The sequence below is a fragment of the Atractosteus spatula genome, chromosome 12 (genome assembly GCF_055471065.1).
Source record: "Atractosteus spatula isolate fAtrSpa1 chromosome 12, fAtrSpa1.hap1, whole genome shotgun sequence".
Taxonomy (NCBI): Eukaryota; Metazoa; Chordata; class Actinopteri; order Semionotiformes; family Lepisosteidae; genus Atractosteus; species Atractosteus spatula.
In genome coordinates, this window is record NC_142717.1 from 40,573,850 (window position 1) to 40,595,245 (window position 21,396).

Below are 21,396 nucleotides of genomic sequence, written 5' to 3' on the forward strand. Positions count from 1 at the left end.
CAGGCAATAGAGAAATACACTTACAATAAAGGTATGCGTCTTCTGCAGTAAATGGAACAAACAGATCCTTAAAATCTTATGCGGCATAAAAGTTATATGCAATCCCGTTACACCTGGACTTGAAGAAGGAGCAGCTGCTGGATAGTACACCGGTATGTGCAATTCCTTCATGCCTGTGTATCTTTATACAGAGGGTCACCGCCCACATTTTAGCGTCATGAAAATGAGCAACAGGCTTGTGGAAGGCGTTACAGTAACTGAAGGGCAGCACTACTGAAGCGCAGACATTCAAACTAAAGAAATCGTGTTGCTGCCGGTGCTTGTCTGTGTTTCCATGAAATATAATTTTAAAAATGTCTAACCCTTCCTTTATTAAGAATTGTGAAATAAAAATCCACAGATGCGTTTCAGCTGGTCGATACCTTTACGTGGAGGTTATAAAGATTTGTGTGAAAGGTGTCTAGGGATATATATATATATCATTTTAATTTACGGGTTAAAACTGGAAAACTCAAAAGAATGCAGAAGGCGAATATTGTGGAAATTGTATAACTGACTCCTTTCGTGATCCTATCACGAAAAACGAATCCAAAAAAGCTGACGATTAAACATAAGTGCGTAACGTACATCACTGAAAAGCAGTGATACTTTACATTAACCAAAATGTAATAAAACACAAATCACCACCAACAAATGGAAAATTCTGACAGGTTACAACTCCAGGCAAAAACATAGATCCGAGTTAGAGACTTTTGACCACATTACTATAAGTCAAAATTTGATTTGGTAATAATAGCTACACTATTGATAAGAAATATTTGAAATTTTAGAAACCATTAGTGCAATTATAACGTAAAACTTATTAACAAAACACTCAATGCAGCGCCTTGTCCCTAAAGTTTACAGATTCTCCTAAACATTACATTTTACTGAACCACTATTGGTTGCAGCGGTGATTGGCGGTACTGAGCTCCTATAGTTGGCCGGGTGTATCAACAACCTCCTCGCTTCCTGTTTCAGAGTGAAACGTGCTTCCTTGCGGGTCTAGCTAGCAAAGTGAGGTTTTCCTAGGCGTGAGTGGCTGTGTACCGGCACATGTGAAGCATAATCAATAGTCCGTTCGATTAATGAGTCGATTTTGCTGCATTGAACCGAAACAGCCAGTGATGAGCATTTAGGTCTCCTGGACTTTCTCTCGCGTTCGTCCACAGCGCACAAGCATGGTTTGCTGCAGCAGACTTTGCCTCAGGAAGGTTAGTGAGATGCAATGTCTCCCCTCCCCGGTGTTGGAGTATTTATGTTCAAGGAGGTTCTGTACTATAAAGTAATATTTTCTTGTAAAGAAGCTGGTTTGTAACGTAACGTAATATAATGCCTGAATACCAAAGGCATTGTACTCTATATTCTTCTTCACACCCGAAGAAGGCTCCACGGCCGAAACGTTGTGTTTTATTTCTTCTGTTTTCAGCATGTAATAAACCTATTACTTGTTCCTTTGTACTCTATATATGTTGTGTGTTTTCCCTTCCCACAGCTGTGCAATGTTAAGTTAGAGTTAACGAGTTGAACTTACAGTTGACACTTCTCAGAGCAAGTTTTTATTTTTAAGAGACCGCTTTCAAGATTCAGGATGCTGCTTTCTCGCAATACACGCTGTGCTATGAATAATCTCCTGATACCAGTCTTCAATGCGCTTCCTCAAGTGGAAATTCAGACAGAGCATTTAGGACTGAACAGTGCTCCCTTCACGTCGTTCAGTTTTGACAGGCTAGCATTAACTTCGGGGTTTCTTTGCATCATTTCATTCGTTCACTTTTCTGTTGTACTCTTTTATTTTCTTTCTGTTAAGAGCTTGTTTCCTATGATATGCTGAGTTTTCCATCTGTATTGTTGTGTGTTGCTGTCGTGCAAAAATTATATATAAAATGAACTCAGTATACTGGATCTTTGAATTACTGGGTGGAGAAAGTCGTTCTGATGAAACACGTGGAAACTGGAACACAATGCTGTTGATTTTCTAGAGCCATTGTTGCACAATTTTGTTTTGAGCCCTCCTAATCTGGTAAAAACTGTATATCTCGTATAAAAATGCAAGCCTCACACTGATAATGTTGAGGTTTGTTCACAGTGTAAAGCAAAGTAAACATTAAAATGTAAGATCAGGCAGTGGCAAGATGAAAACTCTGGACCGGTGAGCGGTTTGGAAACTACTTGCCAGTAGGAAGCTTTAAAAATCACCCTGTCAGTACTTTACACACTTTCTGTTAGACAAACAATAAAAGGCATCAATTTCCTTTTTTTGTCTTCTCGGTTTTGCAGTATGGGAACTTTGTGGATAACCTGCGGCTGTACGTCAAAGGTGGTAGCGGAGGCATGGGGCTGCCCAGACTCGGTGGACAAGGTGGGAGGGGAGGCGATGTCTGGGTGGTCGCCGAAGACAGTGTCACTCTGAAGAGGATCAAAGACAGACACCCGCAGAAGCGATTTGTAGCTGGAGTGGGGGAGAACAGCAGGTACACAGTGGGTTTGTGCTCCTACCTTGCCCACCCCAAGTACCCAGTGGAGGGCGGCCTCTCTCAGGGGGAAGCGCATGTTGCCGTTATGAATTCTTCACATTTCGCTTCTCATCGATTGGTTTTCAAGTTTGTATCCACGGATTAAAACAGCCCAGTTGTCCGTGTTGACTCCATCAGCGTTTTGACGGGATGCTGACAGGTATATATGTTGACAAATACCTTCGGTTTACAGAGAAGGTGCTGATTTGTGAGGTCTTGAGGAAGAAACGTACAACAGGAAGGGTCCTTTTAGAGTGTGTGTAAAGAAGTCGCTTTTGAAAAATGGATTAATTGTACAAGGTGGTTGATTTGTCTTGTGTTTCAGAGTTCACAATATCTGTTACAAATGAGCCTCCTTTTATGTTTTTATTTGTCGCTTCTGTAATTACATTTTTGAATTTCTGTGCAAAAGGCTATTATCTATTTGTGCATTTCGTGAAAAATGAGAATTGTGTTCCCACAATACCCATGCAGAGTAGTCTATTTTAAATTTCTAAAAAATAGGAATACTTATTTTTAAACTTAAGCTAGTTTTAAACTAGTTTCGCAGTTGTAAAACATGAAATTAAGATGGAGATAACGATTTCACATTCTTCTTAATTTTCGTTTGGAATGATTTGGTGTATTAAATCCAAACACTACAGTGTAAATGAAGACAGGAAGCGTTGCATGTTGTCTCGGACTTGTCCCTGGAATGCTGGCACACTTTTTATGATGTCATAATTAACATTAAATTGACATGTGGCTCTGTGGCTAAGGATCTGCGCCTGTGGCTGGAAGGTTGCCGGTTCAAATCCCGCGGCCGGCAGAGGAATCCTACTCCGTTGGGCCCCTGAGCAAGGCCCTTAACCTGAACTGCTCCAGGCGCCGTATAAATGGCTGACCCTGCACTCTGACCCCAGGCTTCTCTCCCTGTCTGTGTGTCTCATGGAGAGCAAGTTGGGGTATGTAAAAAAAAAAAGACAAATTGCTAATACAAGAAATTGTATATGGCCAATAAAGTGATCTTATTTTATGTTTTACCTGAATGATGCTACATTACACCACATTACAACTTCCTAAGCATTGCCCAAAATGTGATAATCAGATGGATATAAACCACAGAAAATGTTTACAAAAACATATCAGAACCACTGCAGAAATACCCTTCTTTCTTTTGTGAGAAAGCTCTCTGGTGATTGATGTTTTATTTTCATCTGACCTTTAGCTGGAATTCTGCGTTTAGCTCTTGACTGAAGTGTTTCTAGTTATGAATAATTGCATGCCTGGAATGTCATTGCACCAATGGCTTAAAATTGTATGCCTTATGAATGTGTTAGGGAGCCCAATTCAAATGATTTGTTGCTGTTAAAATCTATTATGATCATTTTATTGTGCTGTGTTTTTACATTTAATGTAAGAGCGCTTTTGATGTTTAGTTGTGCTGGGTTTCACGTTGTAAAAGCAGAGATTTTAACATGCACTCCGCAAATGCTATCAGTTTGAATTTTTTTTTTTAATTGCGACATAGGCAGTGAAGGCTTGAAAATGTTTTTACTGTTGTACTGGTGAGGAAGATTGGTCCCGAGGGCAGATGACAGTAGGTCAAGTGTTATACTTGTTAAAATAATTACTCTTCACAGACCGCTGTACCTGGCTATGTTAACCTTTAGACAAAAAATAATAATGATAAAGAGGAATCTTTCAGTTGTTCATGACTCAGATACACCCTCAGGTCTGCAGTCTACAACATACAGCAAGACCATGGTGTTGTGATCTTACCACATTAATTAGAATTTTAACTTGCCATCCTTCAAACTCAGCACGTATAAGATAATGTTTGTAGGGAATACCTCTGCTTTACTTTTATCAGTCTGCAGCAACAGTTTTTATGAAATGTAATGAACTGGCCTATAAGAAAGCGTTGATTAGCTTTTTATTTTACTCCCGGCATTTTTATTAATCCTGTTTGTGCACTAGAGGGGGGTCTTGTTCATTTGAGATATCCGCGTGCCTGGAGGGGTGGGGACCAGATGTTGGCTGTTCTGCCTTAGTTTGAGAAGGACAGTTTTGATGAGTCAAAAGGCAGGCCCTGGAGAGAATTGATATTGAGCAATTGGAGAGAGATTACTGTGTACTTCACTGATTTGGTACTGCTATTTATTTTTTGTTCCTGAAAAGAAAATAATATGCAGGAGTTGTTATGAATCGTGCACCACATCACTGTGGATGTCACATGCAAACATGACAGATCTAAGCAAATGCAGTGACAAAGGCAGGACAACTGAACCACTCCAGTAGACTCAAGTTTCACCTGTTACTCGTAGCTTGTTTTTCATCCAAACTAAAGCAAAGAAACAAAAAGTCTTCCTTAGACTGATGAAGGTCTTCTTTTGATCCAGATAGCGTGTCATGTTTTTGCATTTAAAAAGTGAGAATGTGGAGTTAGTCTTTACTTCAAAGTGTGTTTTAGCCTTGCACCTCTTAACATAAAACTAGATATTTTCCCAGTGTTTTTTTTAAATAAAACACACTAAGAAAATACATTTAAACTTTTTAAGCACAGAGATTGGGCTTAGTATCTGGATAATATTTAAGCAGACCTTGAAATGCTGTTGGAATGGGTAGCATCAGTGTGTGCTCTGTATATTACAGTAAGTGCCCTAGACTGTGACATTTGGAGATATACCTGTCAAGCTTTAGGGTCAGTTGTATAAATGACATTTTACATGATATTCTCTTAATGATCAATCAGTCAAATAGAGGCATTAATAAAGATGAGTACAAAAGCAATAGCTAATTAGGAAAAGGGCTCAAGAGCACAATCTCTACTCTCATAGATGAATGATCATTACGGACCCTTGATATTTTAACGCCTACCAAAACAGTGAGCTCAGAAATATGAGGGACCATTTGTGCACTGGTATATCTTCTTTGATACAATGGCAAGTACAAAAACGTATTGCATTTACTATAACCTGTCTGAGATTATGTAGAATTAACAGGGCCCAGACATACAATAGACAGGCCTTCCCGAACAAGTGGCCCGCACTTTCATTGTTCTTTCTAAGGTCGGATGAAGGAGAGCAGGCTCTGTCTTTCCTTACTGATGCCTACAGCCGCCCACCAGAGCACATTCATGAGCTCCTCTTTTCAAAATGCCGCAGTAGCGCTATATCTTTCCTAATTAATGTACATTTTTCAATGTGAGGATTAATGCTGTATGTATTTTAGTAAAATGTAAGACCAGAGTACAAAACCATACACTGATCACTGAACAAAAATATTATAAATGAATCCCTAAGTGTAAGTTTTTTCTAATTGTGCTGTAACAAAATACTAGAATCTGTGGTGCAAGTACATGGTTTTCTCTATATTTTTAGAAGTAAAGTACTCTTTGTTTTCCCCAGTATCCGTGCTCTGAAGGGTAACAAAGGACAGGACTGTGAGATTTTTGCTCCAACTGGTATAACTGTTGCGAGTGATGATGGGAAAGTCTTAGGTACGTAAACCGACTGTTCTTGTGTCTTCTCCTGCTTTTGAATGGCTACTTATTGCACATCGTTATGTAACTGCATGTATTAAACTAAAAAAGTTATTCATATGTTGAACATTACTGTAAGAGACCTTAGTAGACTGTATTTAAATCTGTTTGGCCGGTTTTAAAGGTCATAAAGCAACATTGCTTTAAATGATGAATAGAAATTAATTGGTAAATAACTTGGGCCTAAAATCCTTCAGATGAAAAAAGGTGTCTTTTTCTTCCCTTCCATCAATCAGAGCGAGTAGTACCCCTGTGGTTTACCAGCTCTGTAGCCCCGGAGCAGATTAAAACCTGAGGTGCAGTCCGAGCACTATTGCGATTGCAGTGTGTACGCTTTTTGCTTGGAGTCTTGCTCCTGTCATGGCCCAGATTCGGGGTGTGTTTTCCAGGGGAGCTGGACGCGGAGGGGCAGCGCATGCTTGTGGCCCGAGGGGGCCGCGGAGGATCCCACGATTCCGGGTTCTTGCCCAGCAAGGGGCAGGCCCGCACGATCCGCCTGGACCTCAAGCTCATAGCCGATGTGGGCTTGGTGGGGTAAGACCCAGCTCGTCCTGTCATTGCCCGGCCTTTAATTACTGATCGCCTTCTCTCTGCCCAAAGACATCGGGAGGGGCTTTGAAATGTTTTTATCCCCTTTCCTTAATCTGTGCTTTTATTCCACATGGTTGAGTCCTTAATTACAATTCACTGCCTGACCAAGGAAGCTCACAGAGACGGGTGTTTGTGTTCTGAGCTCAGGAGAATGTGAACCTCTATTATTGCACACAGACAGAGGCCACTCAACTAATTGTGAGGCTTGTTAGGGTTATTCTGTGCACCTAAATAGAGGTTTTTCACAAGCAAAGAGTTTTTATATTTATGCAATCATGACTTCTATTTTTCTTTCATATTAATTATAAGCTGTGTATATAACAATTATTAACCGCCACTTAAAAGTGTCAGGAATGCAAGCTTTAAAGCAACAAAATGTGAAAACTGTGCGAAGGTCCAAAAACAATTGCTGAACAATACTGGTCATTAACTCTCCATGCACTCGCTTCAAAATGAGTGAAAAATGCGAATATGGTTCTCATTTTTAAATGCAATCTCATTATTTTGTATTTTATACCAGTGTATTTCCCTTTCATAATCTGACTCAAAGAAGCGGTAATTTAAGGTTTTTCCAAAGACAGAAAAGTGTGGTTTACTTTGCAAATTGTCAGGATTCATATATTAAATACATTTTATATTGTAATCTTGTGTATTTTCTAAAGGACAAATCTTAATAAGCTAAATACAAAAAAAAAGTTTAAGATTTATTTTGGCTGGCACTTTTATCTGAAGTGACTTACATTGGCCACAGCTGGGCATTTTACTGAAAAAATTTAACTGAATTGCTTTGCTTGCTCTGTCAGATTTCTGTTTGCAGTATTGCGATACTTTCTCAGTGTGTTTTGATAGTTTTTAAGTGTAAATTAGGTACTAAAATAGTTGGGTTGTACTTTGGTTTATATGTTTATTTTGTTTGGCTGATGCTTTTAACTACAACAACTAACATTTGCACACATTTATACAGCTGGCTGATTACTGGAGCTCTTTAGGGAAAGCACTTGTATAACAACAACTGTCGCACCTTGGATTTGAACCCATGATTTTACTTTTACAAGTCCATAACCCTAACCACTGTCCCAGCTTATTTTTTAGGATAGCTTTGTATGGGCTTTTTGATTCATTGGAACAGAAGGACACAGGTGCCAGGAGAGTCTTACTTGTCAGCTATTTGGTCGTGCATATTGAAATGCTATTGAAAGTTGTATTGCTTATGCTTATTTATTTTATAAGGACTTGTTATGAAATAGTTAATTCTAATCTGTATGATGAAGTAAACAAGTTATCATATAAATATGAGGGGAGGTAAATAGGAGTGGTGTTTACAATACTGGATGTTAAAGGAATTTAAATCTCGGAACAATTTTTTTGTCCATCAGCCATTAGAGAACACGTTGTTATTCTTTATCTGTTTAGTTTTTGCTTCTGTCCACTTCTTCCAATTAACAGTCATGTGGTGCCTTAGGCTTAGTCTTGGCCAGCAACAGGTGCAAGGCAGGGTACTCTTGTGACAGGACAGCAGGACAGCAGTCCATCACAGGGCCAACACACTCACACCAGGGAGTCGCCTGACCCACCAGTATGTCTTTGGACTGTTTGAGGAAAACAAAGCACCTGGAGGAAACCCACATGAACTCGGGAAGAACATACAAAATCCACATAGATGGCAGCCCAGTAATTGAACCCAGGGTCCCAGTACTGCAGGGCAGCAATGCTAACCACTGTACCACCATGCAATTGTGAAGACGTTCTGTCCAAATCCTTTGTGTCCTTTTTAACTGCAAAATGGCATTTTTCTGATTATGTTTACTCTTTGCACTTTTTAATAACTATTATTAACAGTTGGACTTTAATTCTTATTTCCTGTGCTGTTTATTAGGTTTCCAAATGCAGGGAAATCATCTCTGCTGAGCCAGCTCTCTCATGCCAAGCCCCAGATAGCCAGCTATGCTTGTAAGTATCACCCTAAAGGTTACAATGCTTACAGATGTTGCAGAATATTATGTAATTGAAATTAAAATAAATAAAGTAAATAGGACAATTAAAGGATTTGAACTTGTGGATCCTCTTACATTCTGGATCTGACCTTGGGACAAGATCTGAGGAGAAATTTCAGGCAGGGAGGTAAAATTTAAAAACTGTGCATTAAAAATAAACCAGCATGTTTAAAGTGCAAGCAGGCTACGTTGAATGTGACTCAGCTCCACCCTTGGGTTGTTGTAAAGATTTCCTGGTGAAAGTGTATTTTTTCTAATTTGAGGAATTCTTCAAGGTAAATTAATTGTCGATGTACTGTACTGCACACCCATACTCTTGATATGCTGCAAGCTCCATGGTGCCCTACAGCGGGGTTTGAGACATCTCCTCAAGACATACAGTGCCTTGCGAAAGTATTCGGCCCCCTTGAACTTTTCAACCTTTTGCCACATTTCAGGCTTCAAACATAAAGATATAAATTTTTTTTATATCACCAACAAGTGGGACACAATTGTGAAGTGGAACGAAATCTATTGGATTTTTGAAACTTTTTTAACTAATAAAAAAATGAAAAGTGGGGCGTGCAAAATTATTCGGCCCCCTTGCGTTAATACTTTGTAGAGCCACCTTTTGCTGCGATTACAGCTGCAAGTCGCTTGGGGTATGTCTCTATCAGTTTTGCACATCGAGAGACTGAAATTCTTGCCCATTCTTCCTTGCAAAACAGCTCGAGCTCAGTGAGGTTGGATGGAGAGCGTTTGTGAACAGCAGTTTTCAGCTCTTTCCACAGATTCTCGATTGGATTCAGGTCTGGACTTTGACTTGGCCATTCAAACACCTGGATACATTTATTTGTGAACCATTCCTTTGTAGATTTTCCTGTATGTTTGGGATCATTGTCTTGTTGGAAGATAAATCTCCGTCCCAGTTTCAGGTCTTTTGCAGACTCCAACAGGTTTTCATCCAGAATGGTCCTGTATTTGGCTGCATCCATCTTCCCCTCAATTTTAACCATCTTCCCTGTCCCTGCTGAAGAAAAGCAGGCCCAAACCATGATGCTGCCACCACCATGTTTGACAGTGGGGATGGTGTGTTGAGGGTGATGAGCTGTGTTGCTTTTACGCCAAACATATCGTTTTGCATTGTGGCCAAAAAGTTCGATTTTGGTTTCATCTGACCAGAGCACCTTCTTCCACATGTTTGGGGTGTCTCCCAGGTGGCTTGTGGCAAACTTTAGACGAGACTTTTTATGGATATCTTTGAGAAATGGCTTTCTTCTTGCCACTCTTCCATAAAGGCCAGATTTGTGCAGTGTAAGACTGATTGTTGTCCTATGGACAGACTCTCCCACCTCAGCTGTAGTTCTCTGCAGTTCATCCAGAGTGATCATGGGCCTCTTGGCTGCATCTCTGATCAGTCTTCTCCTTGTCTGAGCTGAAAGTTTAGAGGGACGGCCAGGTCTTGGTAGATTTGCAGTGGTCTGATACTCCTTCCATTTCAAGATGATCGCTTGCACAGTGCTCCTTGGGATGTTTGAAGCTTGGGAAATCTTTTTGTATCCAAATCCGGCTTTAAACTTCTCCACAACAGTATTACGGACCTGCTTGGTGTGTTCCTTGGTCTTCATGATGCTCTCTGCGCTTTCAACAGAACCTTGAGACTATCACAGAGCAGGTGCATTTATACAGAGACTTGATTACACACAGGTGGATTCTATTTATCACCATCAGTCATTTAGGACAACATTGGATCATTCAGAGATCCTCGCTGAACTTCTGGAGTGAGTTTGCTGCACTGAAAGTAAAGGGGCCGAATAATTTTGCACGCCCCACTTTTCATTTTTTTATTAGTTAAAAAAGTTTCAAAAATCCAATAGATTTCGTTCCACTTCACAATTGTGTCCCACTTGTTGGTGATTCTTCACATAAAATAAAAAATTTATATCTTTATGTTTGAAGCCTGAAATGTGGCAAAAGGTTGAAAAGTTCAAGGGGGCCGAATACTTTCGCAAGGCACTGTATCTGTGTAGACTGCATCTGGGATGTCTCTCACACTGTCACGCACATTAACCACTAACCAGCACAGTACTTAGTAGCATTCCTTCTGTTCTGCAGTCTGACTCCTCTCCCGCACATCATTTCCCGCTCGCTGTACTGTTCTGCACTGTCGTTGCAGTTCTGATGTGTTTTCCCTGCCGTTTGTGAATGATTTTTTTAAATTTTCCTTTTAATTTTCCTTTTGGTATTGCAGTCTGCTTTATAAGTTGCTCTGCATAAGGGAGTCTGCTAAGCAAGAAATAATAATAATGCTGGGAACACGAAGCAGCGCTGACATTGCTTGCAGAGGCTCGTCAGATTGCAGGAGTCTTTGTTTTATTGAGACTTGAGATGACTGATGCCTAGCCTAGCTTCCTCCCCTGCCTTTGCGAAATCCGCATTGCTGTTGAGTTGTAGCTTGCCTGGCCATGAACCAGTGAGTAAATCACTGAGCCCTGTCCATACTGTATTTGTCAGTAGGAAACCGCTATTGGTGGTAACCAGGGGATTACAGTGGAGTTTGCTTTGGTTTTCCTCAGGAGCTTCATCTTCCAACAGTATCAGGACATGCAGGCAGGCAGGAAGTGCCTTGGTTTCTCTGAGTTGTCCTTAGCCTTGAAGAGCAAGTGTGAGGCAGCTTAAACGCGTAACCTGCCTCGTCCATGAAGATGTGCTTTGAAGAGTGACTCTGTTTGGACAGGTCATGATGGAAAAAAATAGTAAAGAATTAAATACAATATTCAGATATTCCCATTTCCTCTGTTGACCATTTGTTTCTAAACCTGCATACTATAATATCTATTCAAAACTGAAATGGTTAATGCATTTCCAACTTGTTTCTTTCTTTTTGCAGTCACAACTTTGAGACCTGAGATAGGAAAAATCATGTATGAGGACTATAGGCAGGTAGGTGAGATGTAATATTTTTGCTGTTAGGCTTTTTTTGCAGCGCAAGTGATTTGAAAGGTAAGAATACCTGTGTTTTTTAAAACTGTGGATTTGTTTAGTTTGTGAAGCAGAAAGTAAATGTTCTAAAAAGGCATCATATTTCCATCATTAGAATATTTTGAATGATATGCAATATAACCAGTTATTTATTTTCCTGCATATCCTCCATTTCAGATTTCAAAGGTTATGTTTAAAGCCTGAATAAATTTCATGTAATAGAACATGTAATATCCACTTGCTCAGATAAAAGTACAGCTGCTGTAGATTAGTATTAGAGGATAATATCCAGATATAATGCACTTTAAAATACTAGTTTCTCGATGTGATCTTTGAATGTTTTGTGTTTTGATTTTCTTCCTGATTCAGTTTTTTTTTTCCTTTAGCTAAATAATGAGAGAATAATTTTGAGGTTTCAAGAATACAGTGGTGAAAGGAATACTGGCAGTTTCAGCATTAGTTTGTAAGATTCAGACTTTCAGCCAGTCACACCAGACTCTTGAAACAATCACATGGTACTCATTATCGTACGGCGTAGCAGCAGCTACAGTTAAGGAAGACGTATTCCTAAGTAAACCTTTCTGAATAAGTAGAATTTTATCTGTGCTTTTAAGATTTGTATTTGAAGGCGTGGTGGCTAAAATGGCTTGCAAAGGGCGTTCTGCTAGTTTGAGATGGCGTTGTTATCCCTTAGGTGGCGGTGGCGGATTTGCCGGGATTGATAGAGGGCGCACACATCAACAAAGGCATGGGTCACAAATTCCTCAAACACGTGGAACGGACTAAACAGCTGCTGTTTGTGGTAAGCAGAGCATAGTAGGAAGTTACTTTTTTTCCCCTCAACCTTTTTCCCTGAAGGGACATAGTCGTACACCATGTTTTGTTTTGATCCCATTTGTAATTAATCGATTCAGTAGCCTCTTCTAGCCATGTCTCCCAAGAATCCGGGTATCGGCTGGAGAGCTTGGTTAACTACTAAAGGGGATAGATGGGTTGAATCCACTCCTCTCATCTGTAACCTTTCTTATGTTCTTTGATTGCTCAGAGGCTATAATTTGAAGCTGTTGCACTGCATGGATCTGTAATTCAAAAACAACCGGGTGTGGCTTTGGGCTCTTCTTAAAAACGACTTTCATTTGACACCCTTCCTCTCTAAGGCCCAGTATACTGTGGGTTGCAGCATGGTTTTGTACATATAAATTGAACCCTAAATGCAAAATTTCTCATCTTCTGGATGATGCATATCTTATGGTAGCTGGCCTGTTGTTAAAGTGCTTGAATATTTGAGACCGAACATGACAGGGATGTACTGTATGTTGGACCTCTGCCGTTGCGTTCTGATTTCTCACTTTAATGTTGGCAAAGACTGTTACTAGCTGGTTTCAACTGAAACCAAATATTTGAATCGAGGTAAATAAAAGTAATCCAACAATGGTTTATTTAAGAGGGTGAGAGAATTGGTCACTGACGATCTTGCTGAGCCTGCCCCTAAAACCACTCCTCTTTCAAAGTCGCTGAGGCCTTCTCCTGCAGCCATGCTAGCCCTGATTAACCTGTCCAGCATTTTCATTCATGGGCCACATCATAGGCTCTCGCTCCCAGTGTGCTTGGCGTGCTTCATTTACTTGGGTGTTTCCTTTTTTTCCCATCCACTGCATGTGAGTCTGTTTCATAATTGACTTCTTCGAGCTCAGCATTTGCCATGTTCTGTTTATACTTTAAACTTCACTGCTGCAATAACTGTTCCAAAATCTAGATAACGGATAAAAGTTAAGAACAGCAGTGGTCCTAGTACAGATCCCTGTAGTACTCTCACTAATTTATCTCCATTTTCAGCATTGACCCATTATGGATTTTCAATCTATTTATTCTCAATCCAATGCACGCATTTCCCCACTCTGTGCAGTTACCATGAGGCATCCAGCTTGACCTGCACTTCAGTGATTCTAGTTTTGCTATTATGTCCCATTCCTCTTATAGAGGGCAAGCATGTGTCCCAGCCCTAGATGCCACGTCATCCCAGCCGATCCCACAGATCTTAAATAGTGCAAGTTTATTGTCGGTCTGTCCGGCTTTAATACTGCCCCACTCATCAGGATGAGCCGTCTAGAATTGCTGCAGGTGCCATGAGGTCTGGTCTCCATCAATGACACTCTTGTCCAGGTTGTCACACCTGGACCTCCTCATCAACTGCCTCCAGTGCTAGCAGGTCCACCAGGGGTGACGGTCAGCCTCCAATATACCTACGGCACAAATGTGGTTTTCCGTTAATAACCATATTGTTTGTTTTCTTCTGTTTTTCTTCATTGATTTTTTTTTCCAGGCTTGACATTCAATGTGTTAATATACCTCATCGCTTTTCCCCCTGCCAGCTCTCTCACTAATCAGTTGATTTAGAGCTTATGCAACAGTCACTTGAGTCTATTACGGTTAGTCATGACCCATCAATGAATCAAAATGACGTCAGAACATTTAATTCAGTACACGAAATGCGTTTTTTTCTAAAAACGTGCATACATGAATAGCAGTTTATTTTTATGCTCAGGGTACTTCTTCATGTGAGTGAATTAAGCCTGAAGTCTTGAACCATAGCTTTTCTCCTCTTGTACCGTAGATGATCAGATACATTAAAATAAGTCTTCTATTGTAGGTAAATGTACTGTACCCTGTTTATAAAGGATAATGATGTTCTACAGAAGAAAAATAATATACTGCCATAAAGGGGACTAATCAAATGTTTTTCTCCTCTTGTTTTTATTTCAAGGTTGATATTGGCGGATTCCAGCTCTCTCAGAAAACGCCATTTAGAACAGCTTTTGAAGCTGTACAGCTTTTAACAAAGGTAAGAGATCTGCCTAATTCAAAGAGAATAAATAATATTGAAAAATAACAAAGCTTTATTTTTAAAATCTGAATTTGGATTAGGTAGTACAGTTGCTTAGACATTAGGATATCTGCTTCACAGCTAGTTTGTCCTGGGTTTGAATGTGGCTTTCTTTTTGGAGTTTGCTTGTTCTCAGGGTGCTCTGATTTCCTACTACTGTCTAGGTTAATTGGCAACCCACATATTATCTCCTTATGTGTAGATGACAGGTATCCTGTCCAGGGTGTATATTGCCTTGCGCTCAATCTGTGTCAGCTTGGGTTCTGGCTCAATGCGACCCTGTATTGGATTAAGAGTTTAAATTAGCAGTATTGTATAGGGTACAGTGGTGATAATTTGGACAGTTGGTATTTACAATAGCCATTACTTTGCTTGAATTAAATACTTTTGTATGCCATTTTATGGAGGACAATACTAAATATAGCAGTTATTTGTATTTTAGTTTTTGTAATTGATGGCTATGATTTATCATATGATTATATTTATAATAGATTAACCATCTCTTTGCTACTGTTAACATTTGCCTAGTAATTAAGATTAGAGCTCTGTCTATTAAGGATCTTTTCTGAGTGTCATTTTTTTAATTAACTAGTGATTACTAACAGGCTATTACTAAACATTTAGTCAGAAAATATATCTATAAACACTAGATCCATTAAAGGTCACAGAAAAGTCAAACAAGAATACAGATCAATGAATCATATTATGTGTGAAATGTAGCACTATTTGAAAATGAAACGTTAATGAGTTAGTATCAGTAGGACATCCCTGTGCATTAATACAGCCCTGACAGCACTGATGCACAGACCTGATCAGCCTCTGTCTAGACTGCTGTGGGATGTCCTACCACTCCTGAGCAGCTGGTTGAAGGGTGGCTGATCATGGTTTTCTCCTGCTGATGACAGGAGTGAATTGGTTCCACTGATGTTTTGTTGGACTCAGGACAGGAGGAAAAGTAGACCTCATTATTTTCTCATTACGTTAGGCCACTGTAAACCATGCAGTGGATGGTCTTGCATTGTCCTAATGGAAAATATGTTTCCAGATCTGCTGGCAGGATCTTTTAAGTGCATACAAGACTGTATGCTGTATGTGTCAATAAGATATTGCTTTAATGCTCAGAGTTGTTTTTAAACGACATTAGGTTCTGTTCAGAAAGTTTTGTTAGAAGTGATCCTGCATTTTTATTAAGGAGCTGGAGTTGTACAAAGAAGAGTTACTTTTGAAGCCTGCCATTCTTGCTGTGAACAAAATGGACCTACCAAATGCAGAAGAGAACCTAAAAGAGCTTATTGATCAACTTCGTCATCAAGAAGGTAAAGTACTGCATTCTTGTATGGTATTGATGCTGTATGTTTTCCTTTACATAATGCTAATACATTTCTAAGGTAATTTATATAGGTAATATACATGACTTCTAGAGAACAATGCAACATTCATACAGTGGCCCAAAAGAAAGTATGCAACACTTAAAAAACATATTTAAGTATAGGGAGTACCCCCTTAAAGTCACTTTGCTTACTCCTCCCCTCTTTCATACCGGTAACGTTTTGTGACCATGGACATAACATTCCATGCTTTGTATTAGTTAAAAAACATTATAGATATGTATTGTTTTACAATTGAACGTGTTTGAGATGTTTGTGTAAATAGCTGCTCTGAATGCAAAGCACCCTAACAAAGATGTTCAGAGAAACGGTGAGAAACACAAGCAGGCTACCTTACTAGATAAGATAAAGTTTAAGTAATTTTACTTTATACAGTATTAGCTGTGACTTTATGTAGTATTATACTGTACATAAGTTGAATTTAAAGGTATTTTCTATGTCTTGCTTTCATCTCTGTGTGTACTGTACCTACACCATACACTACGCCATTTTGTGCATTTCCAAAACATTTCAAATAAGGTTAACATCACAAGGGCTCAGCTTAATGGGTCTTTACATTAATCATTCTGTTTACACACAGAAAACGTGAACGTTCACTACTCTAGACTTACGTCTTCATGTCCTGTTCCCCATTAATGTAGAAATAACTGATTCTTGTGAAAAAATGTCACATGTAAAATCTGCTGGGAAATATTAACACCCCCAAAGAGGATGTTAAACATGGGCTACCTGCATCTTTTTTAATAACAATCAGATTAAATCAAAGATGTGATTTTAGTCATCTTTGTTTTGTACTTAAAATTCTTATTCCCAATAGGTGATTTTACTGTAGTAAGTCCTGGAATAACACTAAAAACCATGTAAAGTTGGGAAACGTCACACATGTTTTCAATCCCACAGTTAAGTAGACCGTGGAACAAGCTATCCCAATAGCTAAAATAAGCTTTAAAACAATTTTTTGGTGCCTTTTCCATTTTAAGACTTCTTCCATTTGCTACCTGAGGATATGGTTCCGAAAGGCCCTACGCATTTCAAACACATTGTCGCTGTCTCGGCCTCCACTGGGTCTGGTGTCGAGGAGCTGAAGGTGCGCGTCAGGCAGTCCCTTGACGAGCAGGCAGCCTCGGCCATGGAGGAGGACCAGAGAGCAAGGCTTGGAGCAGTCCCGGCCTCTCGCCCGGCCTCCGCCATGACCTCCACAGGGACTCCGTGAGCCCTGGCGCAGCGGCTGTGGTGGACCTCGGGGGAAGGCAGAGGCAGTGTCTGGGGCTACAGATGTTTATTGATCTGTTATCAATGCAACTGCTGAGCAGCGTGTTTTCTTAAATTCAAATATTACTGTTAAAACCTTTATCATATTTGATGGGTAGGGTGAAAGTTTTTTTTTCTTCTGAGGCTTGACTGAAGTTTCTTTAGTCTAGATGTTGGCTACTGGATTTTCTAGATGGCCAGAACATAGTGTCAAGCTGCACACATGTATTGGAATTGTTCTTGACAGCAAAGATTCAATGGACCGTACCTCAATGGACAGCACTGTGCAGCCAATAGCACAGAATAGACGTACCGAAATTTTCTGAGTGACCATCTCAGCTACCTGAATGCAGAAATTAACAGTTTTGCTCCATTAGAGGAAGATTTACACGCCGCAGCATCAAGTCTTGTTTTTTCCTCACGGTACTAAAAAGTAAAAGCCTGACAGTAGCACCATTTGAGAAATTCAAATAATTATGCTGCCATAAATAACATTCACACAAATAGATAAAAAATAGTCACAGCCAACTTTCTATATACATGTGAACAAACAATAAGGTATACTATACCTTAGTAATTTGTTTGGAAATAATACAAGGGTACAGGTTCAATGAAAGTTTCATGTTTTATTAAATATATTACAATACTGAATGATATTAATATTGTAGGAAAAAAATATGAGCATTGATTTACATTGTTGGTCTATATACAATACAGAAAAAAATGCCGTATCATAAGAATATTATTTGAAAACTGTGCACCTAAACAGAACTGGTAATGCAGGTCAGCAGATATTAGCAGGTTAAGAATGCTAGTGGTACTCCAGTTGCTTCCAGGAGAACAGTTTGTAGTCTGGTGGACAGAATCATTGAGTCGAATACATTCAAGGAAGATACTGTAGGTCAATTTCCTTGCCACTGGTCAAGAGTCCTTATGGAAGGCAGTCGCTTGCATAAAAAGAGGCCGAAGTTGAGGCATGGAAAGCCGGTGTTCCTGGTCTGTGTCGATCAGGAGAGACTTTTGAGCGCAGTGAAGAACCGTTCCTTGAAAGTCACATGAGTGTCTGCACCTGTAAACACACAGTGATCTACAGAGCAGTGTTACCCTGTCGTGTTTCAGTAGATAAACCAGATACATTTGCAATTGCAATTACAGCTGTATCCAATAAGCAAATGGAAAGCTTTTATATTTAAAATAAAAGCACTGATATGATACAAATCCAATATTGTGGTGCTGTTAATATTCAGTATTCTAAGGAAGTGCTATCTCTTTGTTTCCTATATTACTACAGTATGCTTTTTATATTGAAAGAGCAATAAACATGATGCAGCTTAAATAACAGGAGGTGAAGAGGACCCATGCTGAAAGCCTATAGAGCATACAGCATATAGACTGTATGTAGCTCATTATTGGCGCCCACACTGAAATAAAAAGGTAAGAGCTGAGTGCGTTAACATTGTGAATATCTACAGATGGAAATATTCTTTTCACATTTCTTTTTAAAAGGATGAACATAAAAAGCGCTAAGTGATTTTTTTTTTGTCTATTGCAATAACATTTTCCCCTTGTCTTAGCACTGTAAGATTGCAAAAAATTCTCAAATTTTTTGGGCTATGGCCTGACAAACATTAGAACCGTTAGAATCCCAGACAAGATTCTCATCTGATTCTGTAATGCGATGGACACATTATTTTCATGTCAATTCTTTAATTAGGTTAGACTGTTCGGAACTAAAGAATGTTGTGACTCCAAATGCAGGACATGAATTTGTTGTGCTTGACTGAACTCAAGTCCTCAAATTACAACTTGTACAGAAAAATGAAAAAAATATAAACTGTGATTTTTCCACAGGACCCTAGTCAGTATTCAAGAAATAAGAATAACTTGTACTGAATGTCAAGAAATTTAAGAAAAGTATTTAAAAATGTTCATTTCAAAAGTTTCTTTATCCAAACACTCAATGGAAACTAAACTAAAGACAGTATAATTTACATATTTTAAAATTGTAGTGAGCAGACTCCATTGTCTAATTTAATCTAAGTACCAGATTTTATTCTATAATGTTCACTTCTGGGTTGACTATGTTTTCTTTTGAGTTTTAATGGGGCTAAGTTTTCTTACAGATTAAGCATTACTCTCATCTACTTCAGGCTAAACATTCAGAGTTTTACAAAGGGATAAACGTATTATGGAGCTTGTTAAATATCCGATCAAATACATTCCTGAAACTTTGATCTCTATGTGGTTATAAAGTCAGTTTAAGTGCCTTTTTGAAGCCTGTTACCACCTGAAGCAGAATATCCACAAGTGTGGATACTCTAAGAACTAGAATCCTCCCAGAAACTTCTAAGATCACCTTGTGAATCACGAATCATTTTATCTGAAGAGCTACAACTTGTCCTATAGCTCGGGTAGGTGAATCAACAGGTCATCTAGTTATTGATATGTATACGTGTGCCATAAGCTTTCAACCAATAGGTTTTAAGAACATGTACCTACCCAATAGACTAAAAACTATTTTTTTTTATATTATCCAGAGGATTCTCGACTGGCTGTCAAAGACATCACTGTCAAAAAAAAAAGACAGGCGCCAGTTTTGGACACTGTTTAAGTATTAAAAAACAATTACCAAATTTCATTTTTGATATGGCAAAAAGGGGTCTTCACTGCCCAGCTCAGTAAATGGATTATAAATCACTCACAAAAAAAACAGAAAAAAATAAAGGTTTTGTAAAGATCCCTTAAAAAAGTTATTAATATTCGATTTCCAGTCTATACATTTTTACAATCCAATACCAATACCAAAATAATCAAGACAAGCAAAGAACAGGATGGAGATTGCATCTGGTCTACAACCAGCTAAAATGAGAACACTGATCAAGTAGATTAAATATAAATGAAGTTCAAAATCTTACAGTAACTTTCATCTTCCACATGCTATCCTCTAATGTGTTCTCTTTAAACACTACAGGAATCGATAAACAGCGTTTTCATGCATACAGTGTTTATTTTTACATGTGACTACGTGCTTCAAAGCATTAAATAAATCCTGCTCGTAATGACCTGTTTCACATTGTGTCAAAGCACCAACTGAAAGAGAACATTTGTACTGAACATGGGAAGATAGCAAAGGGGAGGCAGGAGGCAGCGATATTAAAAAGGTTTCCTTTTTAGTAGTGTTTCTGCCACCATGCTTGTTTTAGACACTGACAGTGTGAGTGTCCTGTTTCCTCTAGGATAGGATTATGCAGTCTGATGCTGAAATTGTGCTCTTACAGGCTCAGAGCATTGTCACGTTCGGTCAGCTCTCAAACACATGCACTGCCGCCTCCCCCAGTCTCAGGTGTCCACAGAGCAGTTGGGAAATTTTTCTCTCATACAAAAGCGGAAGAAAACGGAGTTCTTGAGCAGTTGCTGAGCAAACAGGATCTTTATATTGACGTCTCCCATAGCTGTGGAGGAAACAAAAACACTCAGGATAATTTAAACTGAAAAATACTAGATTAATTACTTTTTTAGGTCAGAAAAAATATTGATGTATGAATGACAAAACCAGATTTATCCTCTATGGGTAAGGTGCTTCATAATTGTATTTATGTTAAAAGCATTACAGTGAAAAAATATTTTTTTTTAAAAGTGCTTGTAACAGCTACAGACTCTATAGAGGTGCTGCAAATGCCAGGGTTTTGCAATTAACTTTAACATTTTGCTTCACATTATCAGATACCATTTAGTATCACTGATTAAGATAATAGGTGCTAATGACGTCTTTACCATTAGTTTTCTTTTGCTCATAAATGTTTGTCAACGAGTGTCGGCTGAAGCTACAGTGGCAGACTAGAATCATAATTCCTCCATTCTCCGTGATGCAAAGATCTGCTGATTAAATCTAGGGATCTCACACTGTCTGCGGTGGTTCACGTAGTTAAGAGTTCTGTGTGGACTGCAGATGGCAAGTGTCACAGCAGAGGTCTGAACCTGCTGTCTGTCCGAAGTTCTGCACAACTGCCATGAGCGCTCCAAGAGTGGACTGGTGAAAGTCCAGACTCGTCCTTGTATCTGCATGGTGTAAGTGTAAGCTTTGTACGCCTCTGGTTTACACTTCGTATTCTTATAAACTACACAAAAACTCTTGTCTTTGTTTCGCAGAGGAAACAAGTGAATGGACTGTCTGGATGATGCATTTATAATCATTAACATCAGAAGCATAACAGTGAAACAAATAAGCTATTCTATATACTTATCCCTC

General features: G+C 39.1%; 2 protein-coding genes across 2 annotated transcripts in view; one reads left to right on the top strand and one right to left on the bottom strand.

Annotated features, from left to right (window-relative positions):
• Positions 1-1,018: 1,018 nt before the first annotated feature.
• On the top strand, positions 1,019-18,365 carry gtpbp10 (GTP-binding protein 10 (putative)). The gene is made up of 10 exons (XM_088928875.1): positions 1,019-1,253; positions 2,320-2,513; positions 5,945-6,036; positions 6,468-6,612; positions 8,546-8,619; positions 11,533-11,585; positions 12,319-12,426; positions 14,389-14,466; positions 15,701-15,824; positions 16,877-18,365. The coding sequence occupies exons 1-10, from the start codon at positions 1,221-1,223 to the stop codon at positions 17,107-17,109; spliced, it is 1,134 nt and encodes a 377-aa protein (XP_088785001.1). The 5' UTR covers positions 1,019-1,220; the 3' UTR covers positions 17,110-18,365.
• The window catches only part of adam22 (ADAM metallopeptidase domain 22), an 85,691-nt gene continuing 82,056 nt past the window's right edge, over positions 17,762-21,396 (bottom strand). Inside the window, exon 31 of the mRNA XM_088928874.1 lies at positions 17,762-20,599. Within this exon, the coding sequence (XP_088785000.1) occupies positions 20,579-20,599 (21 nt within the window). The 3' untranslated portion in view covers positions 17,762-20,578. The remainder of the gene's footprint in view (positions 20,600-21,396) is intronic.

Bases quoted from the DNA above. Each gene is read 5' to 3' on its own strand.
- gtpbp10 (XM_088928875.1), top strand. From the start codon at position 1,221: ATGGTTTGCTGCAGCAGACTTTGCCTCAGGAAG. The intron at 6,037-6,467 runs GTACGTAAACCG...TGTGTTTTCCAG, and splicing joins TGATGATGGGAAAGTCTTAG to GGGAGCTGGACGCGGAGGGG. The intron at 15,825-16,876 runs GTAAAGTACTGC...TTCCATTTTAAG, and splicing joins TCAACTTCGTCATCAAGAAG to ACTTCTTCCATTTGCTACCT.